The sequence below is a fragment of the Grampus griseus genome (genome assembly GCF_964374135.1).
Source record: "Grampus griseus genome assembly, chromosome: 21".
In the NCBI taxonomy this organism is placed as follows: domain Eukaryota; kingdom Metazoa; phylum Chordata; class Mammalia; order Artiodactyla; family Delphinidae; genus Grampus; species Grampus griseus.
Genome location: NC_139015.1, coordinates 27,445,409 through 27,472,525, shown reverse-complemented (window position 1 = coordinate 27,472,525; position 27,117 = coordinate 27,445,409). Strand labels below are relative to the sequence as shown.

Sequence of the window (27,117 nt, the reverse complement as noted above, 5' to 3'; positions counted from 1 at the left end):
GGCTCGAACCCGTGTCCCCTGCATTGGCAGGCGGATTCTCAACCACTGTGCCACCAGGGAAGCCCCAAAAATATTTCTTGATAATGCATATTCACGTGTTTTATTCTTCCTTCTAAGTTGCCAGATCAAGCAAATACAAATATGACATAGTTAAATTTGAATTTCAGATCAAGAATGAATAACTTTAGTAGAAGTATTTCTCATGCCATATTTGGGACATGCTTATGCTAAAATGTATTCAATGTTGATCTGAAATTCAAATGTAACTAAGGGTTCTGTATTTTATCTGGTAAGTCTACCTTCAGACTGCAAAAAGAACTGTGTTTTTTCCCGTCAGATACGAAGACCAAGGTAAAATGAGAAATAGAGTCAAAAAGCAGGATTTGAACTCCTGTCCTTGAGAAAATGACTTCACTTTCATTTTCTATTCTGGAAATTAAAGATATAAACTCTAACTGAATACACTAACACGTGGAAAGATGGGGCCTGTGAATTCACATTTTTAGCGAGTACCCTGGGTTCCTCTGATGCTGATGAACATTTTGGTCCGTCACTTATTCACTGTGTCTGTGCTTAGTTCCGAAGTATTGAATGAACGAAATCCCATCACGTCCAGTAAGGTCAATGATATTCTTGAAAATGGTAATAAGAAAAGGTATACACTTACAATGGAATAAAAATTAGGTAATAAAAAGATTGAAAGTAGTAAGAAAATGATAAATGTTGCACATATGCATGGGTTGAATTGATTCGCAGTAGGAGTGATTCTGAAGGACAAAGCAAGTCACGCAATTTGTGGGAAGTGCTGTTTATGTAATGGAAAATAATCAGCAGGAGATGAAGAAAAATGCTGGGTAAAATAGAAGAAAAATGTGCTTTACATCATGGCTAGAAGATTAGCACTGATGCCAGTTGCCTCATGTTAGTTTAGAAGAATCTAGAAGTCTATTGAGAACTTAAAGATATTATGGTTCAAAGTCGCAGATCGTTCTATGGGTTCAAGGTACCATTCAGGTCTACACAGCCTGAAAGAGAATGGTCCAAATTACCAGTGCAGACTGTGCATCTTCTGAGGAGTTCCCTAACCCTATGAGGATCATAAAGAATGTGTATTCCCAGAACCCACATCGTTCCACTATGGATGAAAGCAGTGCACTTGGGGAAAAGACGTAGAATGGAGCGTTAGTAAGGAGACGAGAAATACCTAATTTTCAGACGTAAGGACACATTTGGGTCATTCTTTGATAGAAATGATTCTGGGAAGCAGCCAGGTTGGACTTTAACCTAGCATCTGGCACAGAAGAGATGATTATTAAAAACTACCTGGCACAGAATAGATGATTATTAAAAACTATCTCCTTACTTCCCCCTCTTCTCAAATCCTTGATTATCTTCTACCTTGTATTGAAGTTGTGGGGAAGAAGCCTTTATTACTGTTTCCTTCACACTTCACCGGGCCAGGACTATTTATATAGAATAATTGTGCAATAAATATCTACTACATGAATGAGTTAAAATAAATATAAAGAAGCAAAGTCTTTATTTTCACCTTAACAATAAAAGGCTCCGTGCAGAGTTAGCAGGAAGATGTAAGACCATAATAACAAGTATGAATTGAACATCTAATACATGCTAGGCACAGTGGTAAACGCCACAAGCATAAGGGTGAACAAGATCCTATACCATCTACCAGATGGCAGGAATTATGTCTAGCAGAGAGGGAATCCAGCCTGGGATAAAGGCAATGAACATATGGTGTAGAAATAGGGAAACTGCTTGATACGGAGCCAATTACAGGAGTAACTAACTCAGACTTGGGGGCTGGGGGGAAGATGGTGAATGCTTTGCAGAAGTGAGACCCAAGCCAAAACTTGGAGGAAGGACAAATTCAACAGGTTAAGATTAGGAGGAGAGAAAGTTTTCTGGCAGAAGTAACAGAACGTATAAGGAACTTTATGCCAACATGGGCCCAGGGTATTCAGACAACGAAGAATCTTTGTTTGGCTGAAGAATACGAGAAACGGTGAGAGGGTAGGAAGGAAAATACCTAATGGTTCAGGGGCTTGAGAGAAGCTGATACACTTAAGAAAAGCCATCTCAGACCAGATCACAAACATTAAGTACTTTGGACTTTATCTTAAAAATAATGGTCAGCTAACGAAAAGGCTTGAACACAGAGGTCATGTGACCAGAACTGATGTTTTCAAAAGATCAGATAAATTGATGTCGGCCAAGATTGGATATAGGAAGCAATGGTAGAAATCCTGGTTAGGAAGAAAGGTGGCCTGAACTTTAAAACATTTTTGTCTGGGACACCCTTTTCTTTTCACTTGGTTTTTCTCTTACTACAACTGGCTGTTACTTTTCTGTCTCCTCTGCAGTGACTTCTGACCTTCTCTACATCTAAATGTTGATGTCCTCCAGCGCTGAGTCCTCAGATACCTTCTCTGTTCACACTCATTATTCGGTGATCTCATTCAGCCTAATGGCTTTAAGTATCATCTGGACAGTGACAAGCCCCAGATTTATGTCACCAGCCAGGACTCTCCTCTGACCTCCAGACTCATATATTCAGCTGCCTGTTTAACCTCTCCATTTAGATGTTTAAGAAGTATCTCAAATCTAGCATTTATAAGACTGGACCCTTGAGTCTCCCTCCAGATGTGCTAAACCAAGTTCTCCTCAGATCGGTGACGGCAAGTCCATCCTTCTAGCTGCGTAGCCCAAATTCTGGAATCATCCCTAATGCTTTTCCTTCTCTCAAACTCTATATCCAATCCACCGGCAAATCCTTTTGACTCTGCCTTCAAAAGATATCTATCATGGATTATGGCCCGTTGCTACAATTTCCAATGCATTCTGTCTGGCCCAAGCCACAGTCATCTTGAATCTAGGTTATTATAATAGCCTGGGTATTGTAACAGCCTAGATTATTTTAATAGATTATTGTTACAATAGATCATTGTAACAGATTTTCTTGCTTCTGCTCTGGTTCCCTGTATGTTTACACTCAACACAGCAGGTAGAGTTTATCCTTGAAACTATTCACTATGAATAAACACCCTCAATGGCTTTCCATCTCGCTCACATGAAAGGTCAAAGTCGTTACAGTGGCCTATGATACACGTGGCAGCTTTTCCCGGTGCCCCACTTCTTTGACCTGAGCTATTATGACTCTTCCCTTTGCCGCTCTGCTCCAGATACCTGCCCTAATTGTTCCTCGGATACAAGCTCCCACCACACAGCCTTGGCATCCTGCTGTCCCCTTGGCCTGGAATGTTCTCCTCTCAGATATCTAGAATGTTTGTCCTTGTTTTCTTTCAGGTCTCTTCTTAAATGTGATTTTATTAGAGACCTTCTCTGAACACCTTATACAAAAAAGCAACACTCCCTCCATCCCCGCCTGAGCCCCTCATCCTGCTTAATTCCTCTTCACAACACGTCACCACCTCCACAGCACTGAGCACTCTTATTTTCTGGTTTTTTCCATCTCCCCTCACTGTAAGCTTTGTGGGAGCAGAAACTGTATCTGTCTGGCTCAAGTGTTGATTCTCCACCACCTAGAACATGTCCTAACCGATGGGAAGCACTTGATGAATAGCTGCAGAATGAAAGGAGGGATGATTGCGCAAGAGGGAAAATGGAGAAAGTCAGTGAACTTGATCTATGTAGGTGGCAGAACGGTTAGACGGTAGTGATTCATTGGATACTGAGCTGGAGAAGGGAGAGGAAAAAGACAGGGGTCTAGGAGGCTGTCCAAGTGTGGGACCCAGCTGAGTTAAAGGCATAGTATTCACTGAACTAGAGAAGATGGGAAGAGGCCTGGGTTAAAAACAGGGACAGAAAAGGACACATTCAATTTTGAAAAAGCTGAGATTCAGGTTATTGGGAGACATTCAACTGGCGAAGTCCTGGAGGTAACTGACTCTAGAACGATTAATGGAATTCGTGTGTAGCGTGCGTTTCTACTAGTCACAGAACAACTACGTGGAAAGGAGATGGAGAAAGAATATGTTCTGAGTTATTTTCTAGGGGGCAGCTGAAGCCTTTTCATCCCTAAGGTGCACTTACTGAAGCAGTCGCTCCTTGGGGACTCACAGCCCCTCAGATAGCCTCATCCCCAAGCCCCCAGGAGTCTGTCTGCACATGACCATCCATCTTTCAGCCTGACTCTGGGGTACATGTTTGCCATTCAGAACCTACTATATTTTACTGCACTTCCTGACATTGTTACACAACATTTATTGAAAGCACATTTGCTGGTAATGAAGTTTCTATTAACTATGATTAAATCTCCTAAAACACCTGAAGATAATTTAAGACGTGCAGAAGCAGAAAATGAAACATTCGGTTTAGTACATTAGGAAACGTAATTGATTAAATTATCTCATTTACAATAAGTGCTTTCAGGAGCGATGCTGTGCACACATTTTCCCCCGTTTGTCATTAAGATTTGCCAACAGGCATCTTAAGATTTCACTTTCTTTTCACACCTCCCCGCAACTCAAAGCCGGATCCTCAGCCCGCCTCACACGGACCTGCCCGGGAGGCTCCGAGGGATGGTTTCCATCCAACCAGCCTGGCAGAGGCTCATGTGCACAGCTATATATAGGAACAGGTTGCTTCTCAATTATCTTCATAATTGACTTTGATTTTGCATCAGTGATGATTCACGGAATTTTCAGCGAAGCCCCTCTCTTTCAACGAACCACCGCAGCCCGCCTTCATATAACGCACTCCTAACCGTGCAGCCTCCAGAACCCGGAGCCGATGCCTCTGGGAGCCTTTTGCAATCACATCGATTCTGTTAAGGTTTTATTTTTAGGAAATCACAAATTAAAACAGTTTAAGCGATTCCGTGGCAGTATCCAGCAATTAAGCGTGGTGTAGAGGAGCGAGAACCCCAAGCAAAACCTCATTCACGAGTCCCCGAGGACCTGAACTAGCCACGGTGGGGCTTATGGCTGGAATGTACCCAAATCTGTACCCAAATTAGAATGGCACAGGACTCACAAACTAAGCGTGAAATTAATGTTCAAAAAACACACATGCATTTCTGAGGAACTCTCCCATTGGCCGCCACATGGATACCCATAATCTTGCTCGGGCGGCACACGGGGGCCAGCGGACGGTGAGGGCTCTGTGACCAGGAAGCCCTGGGGGACCACTTACTCCAGCAGTCCCTCTGAGGCCTTGGCCCAGACACAAGCCGAACACTCAGTGCCCCCTTTTCTCCTCCACCCTCACATGCGTGCGCACACGCACACCCCCCCATCAGGCTTCCCCACCTTCAGTCTTCCCATGAGTTCCAAATCCAGCATGCATGACTCCGGAGGGCTACTGCCTAAGTCCCAATAACGACTTTATGGGCAGCAGACAGCAGGGAAAACAAGAAGGTTTGTTTCTGTTGTTCTGTAAAGTTCTCAGGCTCCAGAAGTTATGGCATCTTTCTATCTCAAGCCTGCCTGAAGCAACATCTGAAGTATGAACATCACAGCTTTACTGCATCTTTCTCTCATGTCACCTGACCCCCATCCCAAGGCACCGATTTCTGTCTATTTTCACAGGGTCTTAATTCTTTCAAAGAAGGTGGTTAATCGAAGCTGTTAACTCTCCCATGCTATTTGAATTTTAATACCCTAGGATTTAAAAGATCAAAAGCCATTCATTTTCCACCAAAATAGGAGATACTGGTCAAGAACGTCTTTCACAAGCTTACAAACCAAACTGGCTAGGGAGCTGTCTCTTTCTACCATTGCTAAGAGCTGCAATGCAGATGCCCTTCTATATGGACTCTGACGTCTATATGATACCGTGGTATACTTTACACATTTCTGAGAATCATTGGGGGAACATATTAAAATGTAGATTCTCAGGAGCTGCCCCTGCACTGGGTGTTCAAATTAATTTGTTCTATTCTGACGGGGGGCATATTTAACAAGCTCCCACCATAACTCAAGATTCTGATGCATGTGGTCGCTTATCTAAGTTTCGAGAACTTTTTTTTTTTTTTTTTTTGCAGTACGCGGGCCTCTCACTGTTGTGGCCTCTCCCATTATGGAGCACAGGCTCCGGACGCACAGGCTCAGCGTCCATGGCTCACGGGCCTACTTGCTCCACGGCATGTGGCATCTTCCCGGACCCGGGCACGAACCCGTGTCCCCTGCATCGGCAGGCGGACTCTCAACCACTGCGCCACCAGGGAAGCCCCTCGAGAACTATTTTTCTAAGAAACATAGTTCTCAATCCAAGCTGCACATGGAAATCACCTGAGGAGCTTTTAATACTAGGGATTCCTGTGTTCTGAATCCCCTCTTCCCATTTTGATTTCACTGGGGTACAGCCTGGGAATTGGGATTTATAGACGGCCTCCGGTGGCCCTCAGTTTCAGCCGGGGCTGAGCACCCTGGGGTTGAACGCCGAGCCGCCAATCATTCAAGCTGTGCTCCGTCCCCCAGATCTACTGGATGCGTAAGATGGAGAGAATGCAAAGGCCTCTCCAGGAAGCAAGCCAGGGGACAGAGACCTCGAGCCAGCACCCACCCAGCAGGTTCAATTCCTGGCCTTTTCACTGTGGAATACTGGTTCCTCGTCTACCCAGTTGCCATGGATTTCAGGGTTCTTCTCTTAGGCGCCCCCTGCCCCTTCCTAGGTGGAGAGTCTTGTAATCAGGCTATTGCCCAAGGCTGCTCTCATGAAAGCCTGTACTGACAAATAGTTACTAATTTTAATGAGATAAATCTCCTCAGAAATAAGAGTCCTAGATGACATTTGCAGGTAAATGGACTGCTCTCGGCAGGCGGAATCAAGAGGAGAGATTTACTTTTACTCTGAAGGAGGGGAGGGGGTGTGCATATTTCCGTTCCATTTAAACCTCTGATATGTGACTCCAAACCCAATGAGAAGCCCCCCGAAAGCCCTGGATCTTTCGAAGGAACTTCAATTCTCTTTGGCTCCTAAACAAATACAACAGCAAAAATATGAGAATAAGTGATATTCACAAGAGGAAGAATAACTTACTTTGGGGTTTTATTTCATGAAGAGGTTTTTTATCTAAAAGAAAGAAAGAGAAAAAAAGAAAGTTGCATTTAATAATTTACACGGAACAGATATATTTCCTATATCCCTTTACGTCTACCTCCATAAAGGAAACATTTTCTCTCTTTCTGCAGACAATACGGGTTATGTTATTCATATTTATCCTTTTCATTCTAATTTTTAAAATTTTTCTCTTTTGCAATATTTTTCTAGGATGACTGCTTCATTCCTTCAAAAAAAAAAATCCCTCAGGCTTACTGGTTTCTTTCTCTTGCATCTGTTAGATTCTTATCGGCATGATGAGAGCAGTGAGCTTGCCGCCTGTCCGTTTTTTATACACAGCCAGAAGACTGCTCAGGTAAGGGATGCTATTTCACTATATATGATGATAGAAAAATGAACCATGAATAAATATTTAAAGGGATCCTGCATTGGTTTGCAGTTATCACGGTCTGGATAAAATGTTCCAAACTCTGCTTTTCTTCCGTTCTCGTTGGGTATAGGTGCTACGGTATTGTGAGCGTGTTGAAGGTTTATTTTGAAGAAATCACACTTTTTTGTTTCAGATCTTGATCATCTGTTAAAATGTGGATGATCTCTCTTAATGGAAAGGTGTCCTTTTTAATCATGCTATTGAGAAGGGCAGCGGTCAGATGAGATGGATACAGAGAAAAGACACTTGGTCTTTTCGAAAGCAAGTCAGACATTCTTATCCATTCTCTTCATGGCTGGCCGTTCATCCACCATCCCCTGCCATCTTTCATCACCTAATATTTTGCAATCATCTTGCAAATCACTTGGAGACGTGGTGCCTGTGGCTTGCTTTGTCTTACACCACAGTCCCTCCACTAACCTTTTCTCCTGCCCCTGGTCCCATCCCAGGCCAACACAACTCCACCACCACGCAGAAAGCTGGGAAGACCAGGTCTGACACCGTGTCAAATTCCAGAGGATTTGCAGGGTGCACCATCCCTCTCATTCGCGGCTTCTTAGGGTGTAGATGGAACAGTCTGACTACAAGCACGGGGGCTGTTGCTAAGCATTCACAGACTCCCATAAGGCAGGGGACCTTGAAAAGTCACCTTGTGTAGCCTCCTTCCTCTCTTTGCCTGAAGGCGAGCCAAGCGGGGTGAGAGCCTGTCATTTTGGATTATGTTTTTAACTGAAGCAAATCTCGCACAGTACACATTTGAGAACTTCATAAATATTACCTGGCTGACTGCACCGTAACCCCTCCCAGGCAGACAGACACAGCTAGGTTCCGAATCCCTCACGGAATATCTCTTAGCCTAACCCACTCCCTGCACTTAATACTGATTTTGACAGAAAACCCTTGCCGTGTGCTTCAGATACAACTCTTGTGTGTTCTGCCACCTGATTTGTGATGGAAGTAGCTTATAAAAGTTGTGTGTAGATCACACTTTTGCAAAGGGGCCACCATTGTTTTTTTTTACAATGAGGGGAAGTTAACAGGCAAAGGGTAATATCTGACAAATCTTTCTTTAAAAAAGAAATCCTCATAAAAGAGAATAATGTGTTCAAGTTGATAAGAGCATATTCAGATTCTTACAGTCAGGTTTCTTAAAACCAAACCCTTGCATTTCCCTTACTGCACAGATTCAATGCCATACTAGCTTCCTTAGAGCAGGTGGTCCCGCCCGAAGTCCAGATGCTAATGCACTGAAGAACTAGAACAAAACGACTTTGGTGGTTTCAACCCGACTTCAGTTTTTGCTTATCATATGCTCTAAGCATTGGCATGGGCGGAGCCATGCTGGCAGGCCAAGGCTAAGACATCTGAGAGTGATGCATTGCTAGGACAACACAAAGAGACATGCAGAACATCTGTTTAGAACTCTGGCTGAGCTTAACAATATTTTCTTCCTTCTAAACCACAGGAACGAAGATTATGCCAGGTAGCAAAATGAAACTCCATTAAAAACAGGTGAGACGTATAACTACCCCTCAGAAAAACAAATCGAATATAGCCAAGATGTGAAAAAAACTGGGGTAGTAGAGTTCTACCCGGTACAGCTCTGAAAAAAAGACAGAGTGAACGGAGCTGAAAATCCCAGGGCTAAAGTCCCCAGATAGAGGGCGGGGGCCACATGGAGGCACAGAGCAGCAGAAGAGAGCATCCTCCGCTCTGACCTGATGACACCCAGCTCCGGCGTCGTCATTACTGACACAGATTAGTGCAGACTCTCAGGATCAGAAATGGATTTAAATCTTGGATCGTCTTCATCTATCTCTGTGACCTCAGTGTTCCCCACAGTAAAATGGGAATAAAAATGGCCCTGAAGCTTGGTCCCGGGGGGTTAAGCATGATAACCATGAAGTCATGCAGCCTCAGGCTAGCACATGTTCAGCCATCAATACATAGCAGCTGATGAATAAAAGCTTGAACATGTTATGAATATGATCATCATACTTGTTCAGAGGACAACAGTGACTCACGTGCTACTGCGTGGAGACAAGGCACAGCTCCAAATCGGAAATTCTAGGGAATTTCAGGGGTCCTTGAACGGGAGTTAAGAAACATGTGCCTAATCCTGTCCTCTGCTTGCTGACACCAAGGGCAAGTCGAAACTTCCCTTTCCTGCCATGTAAAGAAGACCCCTGTGCTACCCTGCTTTCACGCCTATAAACCTTTAGAGTAACTACCAAAGACATTCCACAGAAATCCACCTGAAATGAATTCTGAAAGCAGAGTCAAAATTATTCAAAGGGCCGCTCCTCTACCATCGCGTGTGTTATGCTGAGATCCAGCACGTGTGTTAACCTGCATCGTCTCACGGAAAAGGCTGGAAGTCTCTGGTGCCCAAGAGCTTTAGTCCCCTGGCATCGGCATCAACATTGGGTTCTGCTGTACTTTGTGAAAAGCAGTATCTTGTCAGCAAGCTGCTCTCATAGACCATTTTGCCCAGCTTGAAATGTCTGATTAGAGATTGTTCTACCGTGAGCTCAAGAGAGGGCTACCACCAACCTCGCTATGTTTTGCAAGAATGGCCCACCCACAGTTCACGTTCTTTTATTCTGTTTGCATAATCATTTTCTCACAAGGCTCAGGGCCATGCAGTCACTGGCCTTGGTCAACCAAATCCTCTCTGTTTTACTTTTACCTCTCTCCAAGGCCACGTTCAAATGGCCCCTTAGTAAATTAATCCATTAGGGCCATGGTTCTTCACATGGGCTGCATATTCAAATGACCTGGGGAGCTTTTTTTTAAAAAAAAAATACCCATGCTTAGGTCCCTGTCCAAGAACTCCTAATAGGGGTTTGTGTTTTTGTGATTACTGAGGGCACCGCCACTTCCTGGCAACAAATCTGGGTTCTGTGTACTCAACTCCAGTTCCTCTCTGCCTCCCAAGAGGCTTTGGGGTAGCTGGAGTGTACAGAAGGGCCCATTTTCTCTTGCAGGAAGAGAAATGTAATTCTGAGCCAGTGGCGGCTGAGCTGTAGTTTGGGAAAATCACAAGTTTTCGCAGGGTCTAACTTATACACCAAGAGGTACCTTCTGGGTAAATAGAAATTGATGGTAATTATAACTCAGTCCTATAGTGATTTTGTGTATTTACAGGCTAAAGATGTGCAAGTGTTTTTTAAATTTTATTTTTAATAGTGTTTTAAATTGTGTTTCTTTAAAAAATCATTTTTATTATTTACACTTACCATATCAAAAAAATACAGATAAGTGCAAACCACCCCCCATAATTCCACCACCAAGAGATAACCACTATTATGTTGTTATATATACAAGTCTAGGCTTTTTTCCTCTGTGATTTTATATACATATAAGGTTACGTGCACACATATATGCTTACACACATATTAGCAGGAAACTACATGAAATTGACAGTAATTGATCATTTTTACCTACAAAAACATGGAATTGTCTTTTATATACTATTCGGCAATCTGCTTTTGTCTCAGTGCTGTATTGCAAATATTGCTTTGTGTCTGCCGTGCGTGTGGTGAGTGTGTGCATAGAGGTATATATGCTTATATATGAGGCAAGGGAAGAGAAGGGGGGGAGAGAGAGAGAGACAGAGGCAGAGAGAGAGAGAGAGAGAGAGAGAGGGAGGGAGGGAGGGAGGGAGGGAGAGGGAGAGAGAGGACAATCTACCTTTTTTTTTTTTTTTTTTTGCAGTACGCGGGCCTCTCACTGTTGTGGCCTCTCCCCTTGTGGAGCACAGGCTCCGGACGCGCAGGCTCAGCGGCCATGGCTCACGGGCCCAGCCGCTCCGCGGCACGTGGGATCTTCCCGGACCAGGGCACGAACCCGTGTCCCCTGCATCGGCAGGCGGACTCTCAACCACTGCGCCACCAGGGAAGCCCACAACCTACGTTTTTATTTTTGGTGGTGATTCATTTCTTTTCCACCTTTCTTTAAATTTTGGCTTCCTTTTTATATGGCATGCTCCCAAAGCATTTCCATTGTTCTTAGAAGCTATTTATGGCTGCATTCCTACCTTCCCACCCACCCTCATCCAGCCTTATCCTTTCTCTGCCAGGGAAAAACTGTGGCCAGCTGCATGCAGCCCACATCCCACGGATCTGAGTGAGCCAGAATAAGGAGAGATGACACATGTGTAAGGCGAACGAGCTGACAACTACAGTACAGAAACGTTGCAAGATGACACATGTGGATGGATGGATTCAATCTCCAACCCACAGACTGGGCAAGGGGCTGCCCTCAAAACCCGTGCCTTGCGATTATTTGAAATCGGCTTCTATGGGTTTTGGATGCCACAAATATACGTTTCTTGAGACCCAGGCATCAAGCCACTCCGTGTGGACTAAATGCCCACCAGGACAGTAGCCGGAACAGCTCTCTCCTGCCGGGCAGCAGTTGACACACGTCATTAGAGTTCACGATCGCCCTTCTTTTCACTAAACCAGACACGTCCCATGTTTTCATCTCCAAAGACCATTTTCATTATTTCCTTCTTCATAGATCATATGCTTTGGAACCTTTTTCACCTCCCCCCAAAAGATATGTCTTGAATATGTTTTATTTACCCTCCACAGTCTTTGTAATCACAAATTATTTAGGAGCTGATTCTGAACTGTGTGGCAGATTCAGTCTTCTCTGCCCATTCTCTCTGGCTAGTTCCTTGTTTGCTGGAAGAATGCTCTAGCATCATTACGTAGGAATCTACCATGATTCCACAGCCTCCACGTCATGGCCAATTTCTCTGTCTACCCTTATGGTCTTCTATTAACTGGTCCCACCACATCAAATGTGACTCAGTTTCCGCTGCACCTCAGCAAAAATCCATATTCTAGTCCGATCAATCCATGAACTCTCAGTGCTTTTGCCCAAGCTGTTTCCTCTCCGAGGACACCCTCCTCCCTCCAAGCCTCCTATATAAAAATGTCCTCTCTCCAATGCCTAGATCAATTTCTGATTCCCTCATGAAATCTTTGGCAATTACTACTCTGTTGGAAGAAATCTCTCCCTTCTCTAGACAGTTTATCTTACTTATACTCGCTAAAATACTATGCAATTTCTTTCAAAATATATTACTTTGTAAGTGTTCATCTGATTGATTTTATACTTTTGTCATCACCACTAGTTATGGGCTGCTAACATGAAAATCATATTTAAATGATGAGCTCACAAATAATTGGCACTGCAACAGAGGATCATGGCAAGAAAAAAAGTAGCAGGAGAAGTGAAATTAAAAGCTATTTGCTTGATTATTTACTGATTGGGAGAAAAAAAGTTGAAGTTATTGATTATCAGTGTGTTTCATTTACTCATGCTTTCCCTCTTCTCCCATAACCAGAAATAATTAAGAAGCCCTCTGAACGCTCTCCAAAGCTGCAGGAAATCCCAGGATCTGGTGGACCTGCTCTGTATTAGCACTAGCAGATAATTAGATAAACACGAGGTCTGCTTTCACTGGCAACACCACCGTGATTGAACGTGTCAGGCAGACACTGAAGATGACAAGCAGGGATTCTATTCTGTTCTCCTGTGGTTGGTGAGAGCTCACTACGGCTGTAGGACATGCAGGAACACAACCACCAGCTCTTGTAAAAACCATGAAATTCTTCCGGCGATGGAAAACACAGCGCATCTCTCGTTTTTTCACTCTTTTCAGTTGTTAATTTCTGCATTGCGTTTTCCTTTCGGGTTTATTTTTTTTTTTAAATTTAAAGATCCTGCTCAGAAATGACTCTTCAGAGACCGTATTTACCCCAAGTTACTGAGTTAATTCAATTCTTGCTTCCTCTCCCCACTTCCCGGCCTGTATAGACCATCGTAAGATCTACTGCCCCTTTTAAAATGCACTGAGCAGAGTTTCCTGTGCTCTACAGTAGGTTCTCGTTGGCTACCCATTTTAAATATGGTGGTGTGTATATGTCAATCCCACACTCCCAATTTACCCCTCCCCATGGGAAAAGAATTTGAAAAAGAATAGATACATGTGTAACTGAATCACTTTGCTGTACACCTGAAACTAACACAACATTGTTAATCAACTATGCTCCAACATAAAATAAAAATTTAAAAAATGCACTCTGAGCACATCCATCCATGCAGGACAAGTACAGAGAACAGGAGGTTTTGAGAGATTCCTCCCAGGGTTTTCCAGTTGGTTACGTCTGTTAGAGGAATCACTGGTTTCCTCACAGATATCTGGGTAATTAGAGAAATTCCAGGACTGAATGGCAAAACCCTCCACCTGAATAAAAACCCGTAAGATCTGAGATGTACATCAGTAAATGAAGATCAGCTGTATTAATATGTTCTACCAAAGAACTGTTCAAGATCCCATCGTATTAATTAGGGGAAATCAGATGGGTACTACAAGAGACAGCTCATGGATATGACTTATGATGACAAAGACCTTCCACAATGGCCCCTCAGCCTGATCACACAATTTGTGTGCATGAGATGATGTCGTCTTCCCTCTTCCTTCTTTCAAATTTGACGTCTCTTATAGGAATGTCTTTTGTATTTCCTAAACTCAGATGAATAAGTATCCACAATGACCATACTCCCAAGGGGCATTTGCATATTTCATTTTTGAACTAAATCATTTCAATGTCTAGATTTCTTACCACCTTTGTCCATTCCCACCGATTCACTGTGGGTTAGTTTGTTTTTATGATGGATATACAGGGTACAGCATGCTTTGGGGTTACAGCAAAGATGTTTAAGCATCTGTCTGCAAAGACTTTCTTATCGGCAATTGGCCTCAAAGTGATAAAATGCACTGTTTCTAATTCTGCTCCGAGGGAAGATGCATATTAAGATTCTTCTATGCTGTAAATTGTTTTGCTTGGATTCCCTCCCTTCTATCCACAACAGGAAAATATATGTATGTGTATACAGACATACACACTCACTCAAAACTAACCATAAATGTTCAGGGTCTATAATTCAAGCTTAAGGGAATAATCTATTGATAAACGTCATCACGATCACTTTCCTTACCTTAAGGGAGGAGTGATATTCAAATTATTTAAAAACAGAAGCATCCTGTCAGTGTGAGCACCAGCCCTGACATAGGGTCATGGTGACTTTCTGCTGTGTCCAGGGCGGTCCCTTTAGTTGCTGGGTCACAGGGAGGTGTGGGTAGGAAATGGATTGGGGGTGGGGGTGGTGAGACTGGGGAGGGTGTTACGATGACTATTCACTGACTGCTAAAGAAATACTTAGCAACTGATATACACAGGCCATCAGTCCTGTCTTACCAAAAAAAAAAAAAAAAAAGAATGCTGAAAAAGAAACTGTGAATTGTGAATCTTTGACTTGTAGTTTTAGTCTAAGCTTCCTCAGGCCTCAGGCATGTAGAGTCTATATCTGTGTTTTTCATCTATTCTCGGTGCCTGGAACAGTAAATGGAATATGGTAGGTACTCAATAAATATTTGTTGAACAGATGAGTGCTACTCAGCCTTGTATGTACTTTCAATCACGATCATTAAAAGTCAGGGTCCCTAAATTTCCTAATTTCCGTATGAATTCCTAGGACATTGTAGCTTCTCAATGAAGGGAATGGAGCAGATGCTAGAGGCCTGCTTTGATGACTCAGTTCTTAGGGGTGGCTGGCAACCGGCTTTGCTGGGTAGGGGAGGGGGTTACCTTTGTTTCAGATCTAAAAGATGTCCCCCTATCACCCTGCATATTCATCATCCAAACGGTGAATTTTAGGTGTGACTGAACCAGAATATCTCCTCAAAGCTGGCTAAAAGACAAGTATCTGTAAAATCATGATGACTTCAAGTTTTTATACTGAGATGAAGCTTAGAGATCACCCAGCACCCCGGATCCCGCTTCCCCGCCCCCCCGCCCCCGTTTGATAGTTATGGACAGAAGGCAAGGGATGGTGAGAGATCTGTCAAGGTCACACGCTAGTAACAAAACAACTGAACTAAGACCTAGGACTCCTTACTCCCGGTGCAGAGCCCTTTTCCCTACCCCATGATCTCTTTCTAAACGATCACGGCAATTTTCTATTCCACTGCACACTAACGTTGTCCTCTCCCAAACACATGTATGCAAGGCCGGGGCTTTTAGGAGGATGCTGACACTTCTCTGGAAAAAGGACAAGGCCACATGCTGGTGATGTTCACATCATCTTCGCTTTCTGGATCACATGTCTCAGTGCTCTTGAAGACACACACGTATTTAATTTGTAACGTTAAGGAGAAAATATAGAATCAAAACAAAGACGTTTCCTCCGCCTCTATTAATTCACTTTGTTCAGCACACCCCAGAGAGCACTGAATCCTTTACCGGAGTAGATTACTCTGTTTTAAATCACTTCCCTGGCTGGGTTCTTGCCGTTTCTTTTATGGCTGGTCCACTCTATGATCTCAGACATTAAATCTTTCTCTAATCCAGACTCATATTTCTTACCCAGGGTTTTGTGGAGTCCTGATTAAACAGACCACAGAGGTAGGATCTGGAATACACAGAACTGCTGAAATGGGGAGAGTCTGTTTTATAGGACAGAAAGCCTAAATTTTGGAAACTTCCTGACTCTGGATATCATTAGTTACTGACCAAATCTATTAGATAGCTTTTAAAAATACAAAAAATAATGCCCAAATCGCTAATTTGGGGATGTGGGAATGTCGATTGATGGAAGTGTTGACATGTAACAGATATCATTGATCCAGAAGAGCTGGCACCAGGACGATAACCCTGGGATGTGGAGATTGTGTATGGTCTAGTAGTGCGTGTGGGGATTTTCCCCCCACCAGTGAGAAAGGATCTTTAAATGTGTGTTGACAAATTAGAATTTGCTTTATGAAAATTTATTTTCTAACACAATTGTTAGAACATGTGTATTTCATAACACGAGGGAAGCTCTCAGTATAATGAAGAATGATTTTCTCACTTGGGGACCATCCAGGCTTCTCTCCTGGGCCTTCCCCTTGAGTTATTTTTAATTAGTTGTTACAATCATAGAATTTTAGGACTTGTTGGGACCTCAGAGATCACCTGGTCTGTCTCCTCCTCATAACTAAATCCCCCCTGCAAAGGAAGACTGGAAAATCAAGAGCTGTTCTCTCAGCTACTTCTCAGACGTTTCTGGGAAAGGATATTGACACTTTGGTCTGACACCAAGTTGAAGAATCCTCATGAGTTGTTAGGGTCCTTGTAAACCGTGTTCCTCCAACTAACGGTATATCTCAAATTACCCCTCAGAACTGGTTCATACAAGAACACAATTTGTGTCCCATAGATTTTGATGTGAAGCACATTTTATTTCATTAGACACTATTAGGAAATGTTTTAACAAAATATCTAAAGTGTCACTTGTCAACTCTTCCACAAGACATGGAAAACACACGTCTTCTGCCACAGGAATCCCTTTACTAGAAGACACACACATTATTATTATTATTTACACAAATGGAGTGCTTACTACAGATGTCAAATGCTTTGCACGGTTTAGGTCATTTCCTCCTCAAAACGAACCCTTTGTAATAGACACTGTTATAACTTTTCTTTTATAGAGGAATAAATTTAGGCTTAGAGAAATGAAGAAATTTGCTCATAGCATTGCAACCGAAATTCAAACTCAAGCAATCTGACGCCAGAGCCCGGATTCTTCAACCTGTTACCTATAGGATAAATGTTCAAATCCTATAGGCTCAGCTCATTCATTTCTCTCAATTCTAGGTTCATGTCCATTTCTAATTTTTCAGAAAGAGAATAACATCTCAACTCAGAATCACAGAGGACGCTGGAAGGCCATTCAGCCTTTGCTCTCAATGCCAGCTCAACCCAGGCCCACCTTGGGCCAGCCCTCATGGAAACTCAACCTCTGTACCTTCTCGCGATCCCCAGTTAGGAGCCAGTGCCTTCCCTATGTAGATGGGGATGCCATCTACAAAATATTTCTCTTTTCTTTGTAATGAATTTGTATTCCCATCAACTATCTGGCCCTGTGGCTAAAATTTCCCGTCCTTAAGAGATGTTTTTAAGCTTTCTACTGGGTTTTCTGTTTCCAGTTTACACTGTCACGGGGATCTGTTCTTATTTGTCTATCTGGTTTTCTTGGGGTTGTTCTGTTTTGTTTGGTTTTGTTTTAGTCTTCTTCCTCTCTCTCTAATGTGATGTGCGTACCGTGTGTACCCTCTCTAAGTAATGTGATATGGAGTTATGTATCCTGTTCTCCAGCTGCCCAAATTTGATGTTAAAGTCCTTCCTATTTACAGGAGAGGTGTTTTATTTCAATTCCTCTCATAAAATGAACAAAGTTAACAAGATGCCTCAGAGATAAACAATCTTCCAGACACGTTTCTGGAGTATGACAGCACTTCCTGTCCAATTCCACCAAAAGAACGTAAGCCCAGTGTAAACGTTCATATGGAAATATGGTGGTGGTGGGTCAGGGGGAGTTGATAGGAATAGGAAAAAGAAGAAGAAAGAAACAGAATAATTGCATTGGTTTCTATTAGCTGAGAAGGAAATTTTTATGTAGGTTACCCTGTCATGACTACGTACATGTGGCACACGTCTGGGAAGAAATAAAGAGATGATGATGACAGAGGGAAAATTTCCTGCATCACAAAAGGCATCTTAGGGCTTCCCTGGTGGCGCAGTGGTTGAGAGTCCGCCTGCCGATGCAGGGGATGCGGAGTTGTGCCCCGGTCCGGGAGGATCCCACATGCTGCGGAGCGGCTCGGCCCGTGGGCCATGGCCGCTGGGCCTGCGCGTCCGGAACCTGTGCTCCGCAACGGGAGAGACCACAACAGTGAGAAGCCCGTGTACCGCAAAAAAAAAAAAAAGGCATCTTAAGTCCTTGTTTCAGAGCTGGTTGAAAAGAAAGGCCACAGATTTTTTTAAAATTGAAGTATAGTTGGTTTACAATGTTGTGTTAGTTTCAGGTGTACAGCAAACTGATTCAGTTATATATATATATTCTTTTTCAGATTCTTTTCCCTTTTAAATTATTACAAAATATTGAGTATAGTTCTCTGTGCTGTTCAGTAAGCCCTTGTTATTTACCTATTTTATATACAGTAGTGTGTGTATGTTAATCCCAAACTCCTCACTTATCCCCCACCCCACTTTCCTCTTTGGTAACCATAAATTTATTTTCTATGCCTGAGGCCACAGATTTTTAGTGGTTTACTAAATACATATCAATCATCAATGGGCCAATGGATGAAGGTCAGTCCTTACTTGGAAGGGGGATGATGCTCAAAAAGACAATCAGCTGTCTTTATCTTCTTGTTAACAAGGCATAAATGCAGAAAAGTCCACAGAGGGTGGATGACAAAGCGGAGACATTTTACGGTAATTTGCTGTATATGGCTCATTCTTTTTCCTTTTTATGCTCAATTCCACACAGGCTGTGGCACTAGAGTTCAAATCCTCTTACCACAAGGCACAAAAGTAAAAGTTTTAGCCTTGTAGAATTTAAAAAAAATGCTTTCACTAAGACATATGAGTATTGAGCTATCTCTATTTTCTTTTTTAATTAAGCACAACGGAAACTTCTGTTATGAGCCACTTCACTCTGTCTCGTTAAAGCGTGTTATTCACTGGTCTTCTTATTGGGTCTCATAACGGGAAAGTATTATTGGGGCATGGGAGAGAGATTGTGGCTAAGTTGCTAATGACACCACATATGTCCAAATCTACATTCTTATCACTCCTGTGGGTCTGCGATATTATATCCACATTTTCTATGCTGTCTACATAAAGGCAACTCTGAATTAATCAATTGTTTGTTATGCAGAAAGGCAGCTATTGGGTATTTCTAGGGAAAATCTTCATGGAAAAAGGAATACCTACTATGTACTACAAATGGAATGGAAATGGGTTTTTAACATTAAAACTACTTGGGAGAATTAACAAGCAGTAGGAAACTTCATGACAACTTAATGCATTGTGCTAGCATGTTATCTTGCTGATGCCATTTTTATTTCTTTGCTATATAGAATTTTACTGTGCTATAATTAACCAATTATGTAGTGCAGCAGGTCCTGAAATATGACCTTATCCAACAAAAAGTTTTTAGAACAGTCCAATATGATTCCTGACTCTCTGCCCAAAGAAAGGACATGACGGTTTTCGTTTTGGTAAAGGGACATCCATCTGTTATAATCTTATATATGAAACGGATATTCTATAAACCACTAGCAAAAAGTAAGAGTTGTTTCGGATGCACTTAGCTAACTCTGGAGTGAATATTCTCTTATTCAGTGCCCTAAAGAAATACAGGGAAGGGACCCAGGTAATTACCGTAATGGATAACAATGAGAAAATGCTTCCAAGGCAACCTGTACTCTGATGTGATTACAGGCTCACCTTTTCAGGTGCTTCCTTTAGGTCACTTAAGTAGATAGTTCAACAGACAATGTGGTTAGATTATGAGATGTAGCTTGGGGATGTTTATTTGAACCTGCTATTGTATAGACATCTTTATCCTTGATGGGGTTTCCAAACTGTCACCTCCAACTTTTCTTATCAGTGTAACGCAGGAGAAATGAAAACAAAGCACGTAACTGATCTTTCCATTTCTGAACTGTCAATGTTGAAATGACCTATCTCACATCCTGACAAGAAGGACTGATTAGCTATCAGGTAGCTCAGCCTTGAAGATTTCCTCTCTCTTTTGGGTCCCTGTGACATTTCTCTGGCTTCGTTCTCACTGCACATCTGGGCACTAATCCCCTCTGAAGCAGATTCACTCAGTCCTCTGAAGCCAAAGCCCTTAGTTTTTCATCTTCTGGAATAAAAAGGAGAGGGAGCAGGCTCCCCCTACTTCTCAGACTCAAACGAAACACCCCACTATTTTCACCCTTCTGTTCCTGCCAATGAGGAATGTACATGTCATTTACATGGACATTTCTGTGATCCTCCGGCACAGAAGCAGCTAAGTTCAGCAAGTAGGAAGGACAGCGGTCAGAAAACTACCTGATTTTGATGTTAATGCTTAAAAAACATGGATCCACGAGTTCTTGTCTCTCGACGGTCATCCCATGTAATTATCTTCCTCGAAAAGAACTGTTCTAGCGTAAAGGCCCTGGATGTTTAGTTTATGCTTGTCATTTGGAACCTCGGACTCACTGCTATTGGTACCAACTGCTCAATCCTACACTCCCCGGTCTTGGGGCATTTCTTTCCTTGTTGAGGGCATTTAGGTGTGGCCATCTGTGACAGCATAACACTAAGGTCCTGTGCTACAGTCACAACCGACCTAGCAACAACCATACCCCAATATTAAAGTGATCACTCAGAGCTGGCAGCTCCATCTCTAGGAGGAATGCAGCCCTCAGGGACAACAAAAGGAATCCAGATGCTTTGTTGAGAGCTAAATAAAAGCAAAGAATTGTAGGTCATCCAACAGCCAAGCAATGTCATTGTGTAACTGCCAAGAGAAGTTGGGAATTGAGGACTTGCTTTAGGGTCGTATCTGGCATAAAGGGAAGAAAATTTAAAAGAAGGAAATCCCCAAATTGGAACATGACCTAGATCTTTCAGGAAGCGACTGCTCCATAGAGCTGTTGCCAAATGCTATTTTAATCAAACCAAACCTTCACTGGATCTCTATCCTGAGAGCACAGCTAGTTTCACCAAGAGCACCCTGGCGAGGTACCAGCTAGAAGCATAGAGTGATGTTGGCATCATCTAACTAGACTGCTGTTCATTGATTCCCGCAGAGATAGTAAAATGCTATTCATTTTTGTTGACATGAGTAGCCACTCTCTGTCTAAAAGGGCAGAATACATACATACCCCTTTCCCACTGATGTGTAAATACATCTCATTCACCTCTATGATTTCACAGGCTTCACTCTTTTTCCATCACGAAGCTTAGTCATTGTAGCCATCAAGAGTCTCTGATCATGTCTGACAGACATCTTAATATGCATATTACAGAGGCAAAGAATGCTAGAAAAACTCATGCTTAAGTAGGAAAGGGAATAGGGGAACGAATAGATTGAACAGAAAGGAAAGGCTTACACAGCATTTTAAACTCAGGAGGGGATTTAACAGAGCTCTCAACCTTCAGTGCTGAACAAATTCTAAACCTCACTGTTTCCCTACCCGTTTGATTTCCACTGTTGGAAAATGTAAACAGCATATCCACTAAACTGCACATGTGAGACTAAAACCACACATGGCAATGTCCGAAGAAGGGTTTCATTCAGTAATTAAAGCAATTTCCTGAACCTCGGCTTGACTGGCTCCAAGGAAAGAAATATGCTTTGGGACTTCCCAAGTACATATGCGTTTGTGATGGTGAATTTTATGTGCCAACACAACTGGGCCATGAGGTGCCCAAATATTTGGTCAGACATTAGTCTGTGAGGGTGTTTTCAGATGAGACCAACACTGAAATGGACAGGCTGAGAAAAGCAGATTGCCCTCTATAATGTGGGTGGGTCACATCTAATCAGCTGAAGTCCTGATCCTTCCCAAGTACGAGAGACTTCTGCCTGAAAGCCTCTGAACTGGGCCATTGGCTCTTCCTGGCTCTATAGCAGCCTGCCAGCCTTTGGACTTGAACTGGGACATTGGTTCTGCAGATTCTGGACTTGCCAGCCTCTATAATAACATGAACCAATTTCTCATAATAAATCTCTTTACATATGTATGTATGTATGTGCGTATGTTTATAGCCTGTATCTTACATACGTATCCTATTGGTTCTGTTTCTCTGGAGAACCCTGATGAATACAATATCTCAGATTTTAAAATTGTGATCTAGACTGGTCACTATCCTCTTAGTGCTGGTAATTCCTTTTAGCCCTAAACATAACTCTTACTCAACTAAAAAATAACTATCTATTACAATACAAGTGCAAATGAATAATATTTACATATTTGATAACAATTCTTTCTCACATTAGGAGCTAACCATTGTCTGTCTTCAATCAGTAACTCTAAGTGTCAGTCAACCAAGGTTGAAGCTTGACATTCATAGAATTTTCCCCAAGCTCAAGCTCAGTTGCTGGTTGTTAGGAAAGGTTATTATATGGTCATCTAAAATTCAACCAGTACTTTCTTATTTCTAATATTTCAAAAGTGTCTAATGATCATCTAAACTATAATCAGTAGCCACATAGTTATACTGTCAACAGCTTTTTAGAAGATATATGAGATTAGAGTCCTAACTACAGTTCTAATCAACGGAAGAATATGTTTACAAACATGTTAAAAATAGTCATACCTTAAAGGTATATTTCAGATAAATCTAGTGGTAGTCAAGGGTGGCCAGAGACACATTTCCTTAAACTTCTTGCTAATGAATTTGTGTTGTTTCCTTACATTTGAAAAGACTGGAATAGACACTTCATCAAAAAACATAGATGAATGACCAATAAACAAATGAAAATTTGCTCAATATCGTTAGCCATTACAGAAATGCAAATTAAAATCACAAATGTACTTACTCATTAGAATGACTTACTTTAAAAAGACCAATACCAAGTGTTGGCAAAGATGTGGAACAATTAGCACAGTTACGTCTTAGTGGTAAAAATTTAAATGATTACAGCGACTGTGGAAAGTTTCTTATAAAGTTAAATATCTAATTATGATATGACCCACCAATCCCACTTCTAGGTATTTACCCAAAAGAAACGAAAATACACGTCCACACAAAGATCTGTACACAAGGGTTCATAGAAGCTTTGTTCATGGTAGCCCCCAAATGGTAACAACCCTATGTTCGTCAGCTCATGAAAGGATAAACAAATTGTGGTAGATCCATCAAATGGAGTACTAAAGAATAAGAAAGAACTAATTACTGATAGAGGTAACAGCATGGAGGAACGTCAAAAGCATTATGTCAAGTGAAACAAAGTAGAAGGTGGTTGGGGTAGGAGGAAAGGACTGACTGCAAAAGAACATGAGGAGACTTTTGGGATTAATGGAAGTGTTCTCCGTCTTATTTGTGATGGTGTATACAACCGTACATGTTTGTCAAAATTCATCCAACTGCACAATTAAAATGGGTGGACTGTATCATATGTAAATTAGACATCAATACAGCTGATTTTAAAAAAATGTTTCCTTACATTTAGGAAGGGGACGGGATGTATTTATTCGAGAGCAGGCCCTTTCATCACTGAGACTGGTGGGTAAGTTCCCTTTAGTTACAGACCCTTGTATTGTATCTGACACACGCAGGCTACTCAGCAGTAGTACCAGCAAACAAAGGAACTATGGGCTATGAGAAAGTGCTTCTTTCAATGTTTCAATGTATTAACCATTTAGACTTATTTTGAAAATACGACTGTTTGTAGAGGCATGCTTTCAAGCACAGCTAGTCATATTGATACAGAAAAAAAAATGCAACTTAGATGTTTCCTTCATACCATAATCTTCCCAAATAAAAAGGACATATATTCCTGAAAAGATGACACACTATTGAACTACACTGTTTCTTTTTTGCTGGATGTTTTCCAAGAAGGCAACCTGGTTCTAGAGAATAGGTATGCCTTGAATCTCCTGTTTTTGAAGGATCTAAGAAAAATCAAATACACCTTAGCACATCTGAGAGGGCAAGTAGAGAAGGAACTGATATTTACTGAGCACCTATTCTGTTCCATGAAATATTCAAATACATTATTTTATCACTGAGCCTTGACGATAACCAACAATAGGTACTTTTTTGGGACTTACAGTCAGAGAAGTTAAGCAGCTAAATGACTTGCCCAAGACCACGAAGCTAGTATAGGACAGCACCAAATTAAAACCAATCTCTATGTGGCTCTATTTGACCCTCCCATACTTTCATAACCAGGCAGACAGTCACTTGAAGATGGCTGTAATGTAATCTCAGGAATAAAGCAAAGGCTTGGGAGTTCTGAAATGAGCATTCTGTTTCCTGCCTTGCCAGACCAATTTGATACAAAACCCACCCACCTCCTCAGGGCCATATTTTCCCCCCATCTGTAAGGCAACAGTCACAACACGTCCCTTTGTTCCAGAACCATGGTCCCTGAGGACCACGAAACACTTGATAGTGCTGTAAAATTCCTGGGAGAAATACAAGCATATGGTGATCTGTATCAGAATTTCACCAAACCAAAAAATGCTGGCCCCTAAAAGAAAAGACTTGCTAAGCTCAAAAGCCTAACTCATTTTCTTTCATCATGTATCTTCAGATCATATCCGGTTACGTCCATCATAAACATAGCATTTGTGGAACCGACAGTGATAACGATGTTTAAAATGACCCCACCTCTACTAAACATCTCTTTGTCTACTTTTCGACACTTTTCACCCATATTCTCTTGGCTCTGGGAGATTTTGTTTTCTGTGAACTTATTTCACCGAATTAACGGTCATGGCATTTCTTTTCCTATGCTGGACAGACACAGAAGACGTGCAACAGAAGGTGTTACCTAGGATGCAGAGACCATCTGTGCAGTTCTCGGATTCCTGGCTTAGGCCTTCGCAGAATTTGCCCCCATTTCTTGGGGCTGGGGCTGTGCACTCGCGGATCCGCAGATGCTCGCACTCTGGGCTGCAGACTGACCACTCTCCCCACACCTCCCAGCTCCCGTCCACTTCAAAGGGAAACAGAGGGAACCATCGTTAGAATGAATCTGGCAGCTGTTGGGAGACTCACCCCAGGGCCGCTGTTGTTCTTAGAGCTGGATTTTAAACCGTCACCACCACCACAAAAACAAAATAATATATGTGTTTATCTTCTCTCCGTGGTTTCTTTCCTAAAGAGACAGGCTAACAAAAGCAGTGGCGTAATTCTCTTGCTATTTCAGGATGAGACCAATTTACTGAATTTGGGCAAATATTTGAATTACCCATGCCCTTGGGTTAGCTAATAATGTTATTATCCATTCTTTCCCCATCTTTCATGCCCAAATGCATCTTAGATGGACAGATACACTATGTGCAGGAACCACTGGTAATCACCGCTTCCTTGTGGGTTCATGGTTTAGAACAGAGAGCAGAATAAATGCTCTTCAAGTCCTAAAAGCCCCTCAATAAGAAAAACTTAAACCCATATATACTGACAGTATTAAACTGAAACAGGTCAGCCAAACCCCAAGACGCCAAGACTTACACAAATAGAATTTCTTGGGTCGTGCATTGCTGCTGTACGTAGAAACGAAAAAACTGAATCTAATTCTCCTAGAAAACCACCCTAGAGATTATGGCAGCTGTTGGAGACAAGTGTCCCACTATCTCCCAGGAAAAGGCCAACCATGCTTGTGTGGGTTACTGAAGACACTGCCATTTCTAATCTAGAGTAGCTAGGCAAGAGCAGGGTCAAATACAAATACTGAACTTGAAGCAAAATGTCTGAGTCCTTATCTTGGTTCTGTCAACTGCTGGGTGGAGCACCCTAAGTAAGCACTTAGCCTGACTTCACTATTTCTGTCAACTGGGGGTCATAAAAATCACAACACAGAGCTAAACGACATTACATGTATACACGTATCTTGCACAGTACCTGGCACATAGTAAGCACTCAATAAATGTATATGGAATGCAAATTCAAAACAAAGCTCCAAGCATATGCTGCTGGTGAGAGCCTGGCCTTAGCTTTGAGTGGAACTAGACTCGCAATTTTAAAGACACGAGTCTCTGGTCCAGTGTCCTTGGAGCTAATGTTTGATCATGCAGGTGAGACCCAGGATCAATTGATTTCTCGGTGGGAGGATATGCTTTTCATTCAGAAAGTCATCTTCCGTCTCAGCTACTCCTCATTGTATAAATTGGGTGAGAGGCAGTAAGATGAGCAAAAGAACTCATAAAAGCCATATTTGGTAAATGAAACCTCTCTCTACTCAGAGAGGAAGGCAAGCAGAGCCCACATTCGAAATGGAAACTGCTGTGATACAATCTCTGCCAATTATATTGCCGATAAATACAAAGGTAAAACTGATGAGGTTAGTTGATTGGTGACTGATGATAAAAGGTCAAGGATTTGGTACCTGTTTTGTGCTCATAGACAACTCACTTAATCCCTATTATAGAGATGAATGCTACAAAATAGGAGAACCCGAGGAGAGAAGGGAATGGCTTGGCCCAATCAAACACTGGTAGTATAAAAATACGTCAAAACATTTGGCTTATTGATGGTGAGTGTCTAGGGTCATCTGAGTATTAAGAAAAAAATTATGCCCCCAAACAGAGGTATTTCACCCATGTTCTTGCTATTACAATGAGTTCCACATTAGCACTTTGGACAAAGGCTCCACTCGAAGAACTTGGAAGATGGTAACTTTGGAAAGGAAGGTTCTACTGAAAGCTTCATACCAGCCCAATAATGTTGGTGGATCCGAAGGGAAAAGGGAATCTACATATATCTCACCAGGACAAAGAGAGGTGCAGGTTATTTTCTGCACTGACATTCCCTCACAAAAGGCTCCACCATTGAGAGGAGCTGGGTTGGTGCAGGTCCGGGAACGTTTCTGCCATCCTCTACCACAGCGAACATTGCAGGCTGACCACTCTGTCCAGGAAGACCAGCCTCCATTCACTGAGAGAGAAAAATGGGGAGGGGAGAAAAAAAGGAAAGAGGTATTTACTGATTGCCTACTATGTGCAAGCCACTTGTGAGTTGTGTTGTGAGTTGAGTACCAAGAGACTGGCGGGGACCCTCCCCGGCTGCCCC

The 27,117-nt window shown here is 42.2% G+C and overlaps 1 protein-coding gene across 3 annotated transcripts in view; it reads right to left on the bottom strand.

The window, feature by feature from the left end:
* UNC5D (unc-5 netrin receptor D) overlaps window positions 1–27,117 on the bottom strand; it is a gene marked incomplete at both ends in the record, with an annotated part of 594,860 nt that overhangs the window by 87,168 nt on the left and 480,575 nt on the right. For 2 of the 3 annotated variants that reach the window (XM_082680382.1, XM_082680381.1), the window contains 3 exons: window positions 7,021–7,053; window positions 24,878–25,042; window positions 26,815–26,982. In XM_082680382.1, the coding sequence (XP_082536508.1) occupies window positions 7,021–7,053; window positions 24,878–25,042; window positions 26,815–26,982 (366 nt within the window). The remainder of the gene's footprint in view (window positions 1–7,020; window positions 7,054–24,877; window positions 25,043–26,814; window positions 26,983–27,117) is intronic. The other variant, XM_082680383.1, reaches the window with a different exon arrangement.